This window comes from Petaurus breviceps, unplaced genomic scaffold, assembly GCF_028583685.1.
Source record: "Petaurus breviceps papuanus isolate PSGF00001 unplaced genomic scaffold, PetGlider_PUasm1.0 428, whole genome shotgun sequence".
NCBI lineage: Eukaryota > Metazoa > Chordata > Mammalia > Diprotodontia > Petauridae > Petaurus > Petaurus breviceps.
In genome coordinates, this window is record NW_027186331.1 from 831933 (window position 1) to 840028 (window position 8096).

Here is an 8096-nt window from a genome sequence, read left to right on the forward strand (position 1 = left end):
CCAGCTCCCTGCCCTGGCACCCCCTCAATGCCCAGCTCCCTGCCCTGGCACCCCCTCAATGCCCAGCTCCCTGCCCTGGCGCCCTCACCAATGCCTCGATAGCGAGGGGGGTTGGCTTTCTCATCCAGCTGCAGCTGAGTCTTCACATACTCAGTGGGGAAGGTAATACAGATCTCGATGCCTCCGGCCAAGCCACCTGGGATGGAGTAACACTGTGGTTTGGGGGAGACCCCATGCAGGGTTCCAGCTCTGCTTGGACAGGGACTGGCTTGTTCTGGGCTGTGCCACTCTAGGCTGCTGAGAGGGGCAGGGCTCAGTCACGCCAGCTCCTGCCCCCCTCCCCCCCCCCCCAGCCAGGAGCATAATCATGGACAGAAGACTGCCGGGGATTGGGGTTAAAGGAAAGAACTTTGGATTTGGAATCCTAGGACCTGGGGTTAGATCCCCACTGGGATCCTTAAGTGGCCCTAAGGGCGCCGGGGGAGCCCCTTCCCTGTCTGGACTGAAGCTTCCTAGTCTACAAAAGGTGGGTGTGGGGCTAGATGAGGCCAAGCCAACACTTCCTTCCCTCTACCTGCCATCCCATCCCCCTCCCACCCCCCAACAAAACGTCCTCTATCAGCTCAGGGTGGTCTGGAGACAGTGAGTGTACGTTCCTCCCAAGCTCAGAAGACAGCATTAGGGCTCAGAGTGAAGTGTGGCTTAGGCCCGCATCCTCAAGGACACACCCCCTCCTACTGGGAATCTGCCAAGCCCCTCCCCCAACCCCAAGCCTGGGGAGACATGACTCAGCAAAGGGGTGGGGAGAGCTGGCCCGGAGCCATTCCATGGATGGGGACTTGAGGGCCAGAGATTTCAAAGATCCAACCCTCTCATTCTACAGAGGGGGAAACTGAGGCCCAAGAGGGGGCAAGGGACTGGACTAGGCCCAGCAGGCAGAACACAGATTAAAATCCAGCACCGGTAACCAGTCTCTGGACCTCACTGAGAGACCCTCCCCCTCCCCCTCCCCATGACTGGACTCCCCAGTTCTGCTCTCTGCTTGGCCAGAGAGCTGATGTTCTGTGGGGGAAGGGTGGTCTCTGGAACCTGGAGTTCACTTCCAGACTGGACTGCCTCAGTTTCCCCCTCGCCCCTGGAGGGAGGGGACATCTTAGCCAGGACTTTGCCCATGTAAATGCCTGAGCCCGGACCAAGCTGGGGCACAGACCAAATGCCCCAGGATATCTCCTTTGGAAGGAGCCCAGGGGCCCAGGTTCCAAGCCAAGCTCCTCCCCACCACCCACCCTCCCTCCTCACTCCGCTTCTAGAATTTCGGTTAGGAAGATGTTAGCGATGAATGAAAGGTACCCACGGACAGACCACGGAGTTAGTCACATGATCCTAGTTTGGGCTCAGATCTCCAAGGCCACTCTCTTCATTCTACAGATAAGGAAACTGAGGCTGGGGGAGGGGAAAGGGCTGGCCGCAGGCTTCGGCTTCACAAGTGGGATTTGGAGCCAGCTTCTCTGACTTTCCAGCTAAGATTTCTTCCCCTGGTTTTACAAGGGAAACTGAGGCCTGGAGAGGGCATGTCCCTTGCTCTAGGAATTCAGACCTAGCATTGGAAATGCAAGCTTCTGGACCTCCGACCCCATGCACCGAGACCCAGAGGGGGACAGGACACCCCCAGGACCCCGGCACAGGCACCTCCACCTAGCTGGGGAAGCAAACAAAGCCCCTACCCCGTGCAATCCTACAGAACCTCCACCACCCAGGGGAGGCAAGGGTCCCCCAGGTCCAGCTAAGACAGGACAAGGGCCAAAGGGAATCCGGGGAAAAGGCACCCACCCCTTCCCCATACAATCCTACAGAGCCTCCCCACTCTGGAGAGGCCAGGGTCCCCCAGGACGAGGCACCGCAGGGCAGGAGCTGAAGGGAGCCCCTGGAGGAAGGAGGTGAGAGTGCAGGGGTGAGCGGAGGGAGGCACCCAGCCCCTTCCCCAAGCAATCCTACACACCCTCCCCCACCCTAGGGAGGCCGGGGTCCCCCAGGACGAGGCAGGACAGGGCAGGAGCCGAGGGGAGCCCGGGGGGGAGGAGGCGAGAGTGCAGGGGTGCGCGGAGGAAGGCACCCAGCCCCTTCCCCAAGCAATCCTACGCACCTCCCCACCCCAGGGAGGTCGGGGTCCCCCAGGACGAGGCAGGGCAGGAGCCGAGGGGAGCCCCGGGGGGAGGAGGCCCCCATCTCGTTGGATGGGCAGTAGAACTTCCGGGGGGGAAACCCCTTCCTCTGAACCCCAGCTTCGCCCCCCGGGGAGAAGGGGCGACGAGTCCTCAGGCCCCCAGAGGCGGCCGGCGGCAGGGGGCTGGCGACGATGGCGGCGGCGTGCTCACCTGCCAGGATGGCCTTGCCGGGGTGCGTGAGCTTGGCTTTGCCAGCTGGGGCGGCGGCGGCCAGCGAGCGGCCGGGGGCTGAGGCGGGGGCCATAGTCACGATCGCGGACCTCCCGGACTCCGAGCTGCCTCTAGGCTCGGCGTTCTGTGCTCCCGGGGCCCGCGGCAGGCGGACAGGCCGACTGGATGGACTAGGGGCGGCGGCAGCGGCGGGTTCTGGGGGGCGGGGGGCGGGGTCTCTGCGTCAGGGCCTCGCTCCGCCCCCTCCCGCCCCCCGCCTGAGGTCGGACGGCTCCAGCTCCGCCCTGCCGCCTGACCCATGCTCCTCCCGGTCCCGCCCTCCAGCCCCGGGTCCGAGGCGTCTCCTCCCCCACCCTCCGGCTCCTTGGACGGCCTCGGGGCGGAGAGAAGTGTGGGGATCCTTCCGGCGCTGTGGTCCCAGGCAGCCCGGGCCGCTGGCGGGGGAGGATGCTGCTGCTGCCGGCCTGGCGCCGCTTCTTCTCTCATTTTCTGCTATTAGCTGAGCCCCCATTTCTCCCGGCCCCCCAGGCTGAAGGCAGCCCCCCCACGGCCTCCATTCCTGTCTCTGCTCCTCCCCAGGCCGTCACGTCCGCAGGAACAGACAAAAGATCCAGGTTTCAGGGCTAGGTCTGCCACAAACAAGAATATGGGTAATCTTAGACAAGTTCCTTTCCCTCCATGGACCTCAGTCTCCCCTTCTGTCTAACCTGGGCCTTCACTGGCTGGGACACTGTCTGATCTAAGGTTACTCCCAACTCAGACAGTCTCTTTTCCATCTCTGATATTCTCTGTTCTAAGGCCCTCGCTGAGCTCTGACATTCCATACTCTGTTATAAGGGCTTTTCCTTTGGGCCTGGGGTCGTCAGAGGAACCCTAGTTGGATCTTAGGTTGGGCTTGAATGACCAAGGGAGGTAAGAAATAGCCTAACAGCCTGGGTCCCAGTCGCTGGACCCTTTTCTAGACAGTATCTGATCCCCTTCCCCATCCCTCTGATTGGGCCAGGCCTGGCCTTTGCTAGGATCCATTCCACAGACTTTCACTTTTCTTTTGCTTTCCTTTCCCAGCCCTCTCCCCTCACCAGGTGCCTTCTCTCTGCTCAGGACTCCCCACCCCCTCTTATTTATCTCCCTCTGGCACCCTCCCTCCTGCTGGGCTCTGCTATGTTCTCACCAAGGCCTCCCTTCTGGGTCCCAGAATTCCCAAGGCATCCCAGATGCGGGAGCTCCTGAAAAGTCTACCCATTATGGCCAACCTTTAATAAACTGTGCTTTACTTTGGCTGAGAGAAGGCTTGAGTGAAGTCATTTGGCAGGACCGGGCATGTTGGCATTTTGGGGTCTTGAGCACCCCTAACCTCACCTCAATACCAAATAGGCATAGCTGGAGGTGAGACAGACAGCTTGATGCCCCCTGGGAGTGGGGGTCACCTCCCAGCCCCATACAGCCCCCTCCCCACTGGGCCTCATGGTTTCCAGTCTGGCCATCTTCCCTCTGCCTCACACATACCCATCTGTCTCTCCTCTCCCATCCATTGGCTGCATGGCTGCTAACGTCCAGGCCTGACCACGTCAGTCACAGGGACTTCCCATCATTTCTAGGCTCAAAAACGGCAACAGGAGGCTCAGGGACCCTCAGTTCCAACCCTGTTGGCCATTTAGACCTATATTCTCCTCTCCGTGCATTTGCACAGACCATCCCCGGTGCCTGGAATGCCATCCTTCTACATCTCCTCTGAGAACTCTCCACTCAGATGCCCTCTCCTACCAGACAGACTCCTATCTGCCTCGAGCCAGGGCTCTGACCGTTGCATTACACAGTATCTGCTTGGGATATACATAGTATTCACACACCAGCCCATTTGTTTCTCTCCAGAGACAATGTAACTCCCAGGATTGCTTAGAGCAAAGTTCCCCGCTCACAGGGGCTGCTGGGATTGAAGCTCCCTTTATTCTTCCTCCAGCCCACATGACTCCTGAGTCTGCCAGTGGCCGGGAGGGGCTGGGCACTCAGGACTTGGGGTCAGGAAGACCTGTCTGAACTCTGCCCATGATTGGGCACGGCGAGGCCCCTCCTTACAGGGTGGTGGCCTGAGATAACACAGGTAAGTCTGGTGCTTATATGTTTCTGCCCAAATCGGGCCCACCCAGGGGGAGGGAATGACTATTCCTTGCTGGCTCAGCCCTTTGCCTATGGTTGAATCAGGAGGCACTCCGACGCCCCTGCTATCTCAGACAAATTCCATGGTCTGAAAAACTGGGCCCTGACCCTCCTGCCAAGCTGGCCTGCTCGTGTGTAGCTGTGTGTATGTGCGTGACTAGCAGTGTGGATCTGGCAGGGATCACAGGCTGCATGGCTGCGTGTGCATGTGCGCGTGACTAGGAGTCTGGATTCCGGCAGGAATTCCGGACTGCACAATTCCATGTGGGCCTGTGAGTATGTGGAAGGGATCGCTGCATTTCCACATCCACTCCCAGGGCAGCCCGGGCCCACCCAGCTCCTCTGGCCTCAATACAATTCATTGGGGATCACTGAATCTAGAGTTTGAAGTTGGCCTAACACCCTCATGTGAGGTTGAGGGTCACAGAGGAATCACTTGCCAAAAGCTAGATCAGAGCAGAGCAGAAGCAGCAGAGGTGAAGTCTGAGCCCAGACCTTTGGATTTTAAACCTGGAGGTGGGAGGAAAGGGACCAGAGCCCTGACCTGAAGCCTAGGAGTCTGGCACATCGAATTCACAAGAGTTCAAGTCCGGACCACTGTGGTGGGGCATTCTCACCAAAAGAGTTGTGTGACCTGGGCTAACTCGCCCTCTTGGAAACACAGTTTTCTAACTCGTAAAAGGAGTCCTGGGCTGTCAGAGCCCCCTCCCATGATCTCTCATCAGGGCAGAGGCAGGAATGGGTACTTTCAGCCTCTGCACCAGCCAGGGCCACCTGCCACCTAAACCAGGCCTTGTACCCCACAGGAGTGCTAGGGATCCCTTGGTCCAAGTGCATTTGGCAGGTGGAGGGTGAGGGTCAGTCTGCCATGAAGGGCGTAGGAAGCACTAGGGTGCCATCCCTACTAGTGAGCCTATCAGGCTGCTGGAGGACTGCCCCATGCCACGCTGGGGGGCCTTCTTTGCTGCTCCTGCCCCCATCCCTTCTACTGCATCACCCCACCCAGACAAAGGTCAGATGGGCGGTTCTCCCTCATGCATGACATGGAACAATCTTTTCCTAAGGGTAACTGGGGCCTGATCTTGGCTCAACTTTCTGTTTGTGGCAGCTTCGAAGGAGCTGAAAGGAACTAAACATTTTGCTTTGTAAGGCTCCCAGGATGTAAGCAGCAAGAGGCAGGATTTTAACACAGCACTCTACTTAGGTTATGATGCTTGTCACACGGAAGGGGCCAGGGGCCTCCCCCAGAGGCCACAACAAAGACATCTGAGGGAGTCAAATGTGGCGTGTTCCCAGAGCCCTCGGCAGGCCGGAGGGCCCATGGGCCAGGACCATTAGGCCTCTATCTGCCTGGCAGGCCACTTTCCCAGCTCCAGTGGGCTTGGCTAATGGGGAAGCCAGTTTCTGAGGCTGGCTGACCTCAGGCTGGTCTGAGTTTCTGCTGATGCCCAGATGAGAGACCTACAGACACAGAGAATGTGTGTGAACTATTGGAAATGAAGTAAAAGATCGCCTGAATGCCAGCGGGCCTCCAGAGAGGCGGAGAAGGTGCTGCTCCATCCCCCACCCTGCCTCCTTCTTGGCAGAGGCCTGGCATTGCGGAGTTGGCAATCCATCAGACTTTTTTTTCTTACTTTTTGGAGGGGGGCGGGAAGGCCGATTGGGGTTAAGTGACTTGCCCAAGGTCACACAGCTAGTGTTAAGCATCTGAGGCTGGAGCCTGTGCTCTATTCACTGCGCCACCTACCCACCCCCCATATAGGACTTTTACAGACCAGGCTGGCTAGTCTTGCAGAACTTTCTCCCCCTTTTTGCTTCTTCATTATTGAGGGATGGCTCTCTGGGCAGGGGAGAGAGGATGGAGATAGAGAAATGAAGGTGCAAAGTCTCTGCCCTCACACAAGCACTTCTGTCGGAAGTGGACAATTCCCAAAGGCCCAAGGTCTTAAGATTTGGAGCCAAAAGGGGCCTAACAGACTGTCTAACATAAGCCCATCATTTTCGGTTGGGGTCGCTCAAGCCAGCTCTCCCAGAGTGCCTCTGCTTGGCTACTCCAGGTTCTGGGTCTGGCTGGAAGCCTTGAGCCTAGTGACCTGTTCCTCCCTGGAGACCCTCGAGGACCCCAAGGTCCTTTGTGAAAGGTCTCTGGTATGAGGGCACGGTGGAAATGCTGGAACAAGTCCGGGGTCCTGCCTTCCTTTGTGACCTTGGCGGAACCAGTCACCTTCCAAATAAATTCTCTCATCTTGAAAGTAGGGAGGACAAGCTGAACTCTGCTACCTTCCAGTCGGTGAGGCCCAGATCAGGCCAGGGATGAGAAAGCACTTTGTTCTTTGGAACAAAGTCTGGAACAAATGAATTTTTTTTTAAGCTCTTAGCCAAATGAGCATTAAAAAAAAAGGAAAAGAAAAAAAATTAAATGCCATGGAAACTGATTTGAGAGAGTTATTTTCTGGCACCAAAAGGAGCATTAAGGGAATTACCATGTCACAAGTGGAGCGGAGGAGAGTGGGGGTGTAGGGGGAGGAGGTGCCACTGAGCCACTGGGCCTTGCAGACCAGCTGGCTTCCCTGCAGGCCTCGGGTCTCAGTCACAGGCTGTCTCCCCTGGGTGGCTTCTCTCCTGGGGAACCTGACGGTCCCAGGGAATCATTTGTCTCTGCAGCGCCAAGGATGCCTTTCTCTGGACAGCCCACAGCATTCCTACTGTTACACACTCCAATGCTGTCCCCCATCCCAGGAAGCCCTCTTGGACTCCTCAGAGCACTCGTCTGCTCCTTCGGTACAGAGAAGGGATGCCAGGGGCCTCAAACCCTTTCCTCCAGAGACCCAGGGCGCTTGGTCCTTTAGTCCTGTGGTTCTAGCTGGGATACCATCTCAGCTTTGTACCTTTCTCAGGCCCCAAACAAGGGCCATTTGTGGGATGGCATCCTGGAGCATCCTCCCATCCTGGTCACCCATCCATCCCCTGGTGCATTCTGCGCCCACTCTGGGGCACCAGGGAGACCAGCAGAAGCTAGGCAGGCCAAGTCTAGGCTTCCAGCCCCACCGACTCCTACAAGAAGGCTCAAACTCAGTGTATTGAGAGCCCTGCACCAATAGAGCCGCCACCACACCCTGAGTTATTGGGGTTGGCATCTTCTACCCCCTGGACACTGTACCATCTTCCTGAGGGACATCTCAGGGTTGGGGAGGGGGACTAGAAGATGGGGAGGAGTGGATGGCACAGTGTCACCCTGCAGCCTATGGGACAATGGTCAGGGCAGTTCCATTTCTCTGGTCTGGACTTCAGTGGGAGACTACCTTGTAACAAGGCAGGGCCCCACTCTTCTCAGGACCTGCCTTAGTGGTGAAGGGCCAACAAGGCAGGCCCTGCCAAGAGCCTGTGATGGTCTGGAAGGCCTGCCTTGGCAGCAAGCAGCAAAGCCAGGTTCACCCTCACAGCCTTGTCCTAAGGGACGAATCTGGCAGTGGAAGGAAGCGAGGGGCATCGGCGTGCCCAGCTTGCCCACTGGGCCTCCTAGCACAGAGACCACACCATCTG

At 58.1% G+C, this 8096-nt stretch overlaps 1 protein-coding gene across 1 annotated transcript in view; it reads right to left on the minus strand.

The window, feature by feature from the left end:
- SLC25A1 (solute carrier family 25 member 1) overlaps nt 1-2589 on the minus strand; it is a 9114-nt gene extending 6525 nt beyond the window's left edge. Inside the window, exons 1-2 of the mRNA XM_069100815.1 lie at nt 2376-2589; nt 89-196 (exon numbers count right to left, since the gene is read on the minus strand). Coding sequence (XP_068956916.1) covers nt 89-196; nt 2376-2469 — 202 coding nt within the window. The 5' untranslated portion in view covers nt 2470-2589. The remainder of the gene's footprint in view (nt 1-88; nt 197-2375) is intronic.
- Between the last annotated feature and the right edge of the window lie 5507 nt (nt 2590-8096).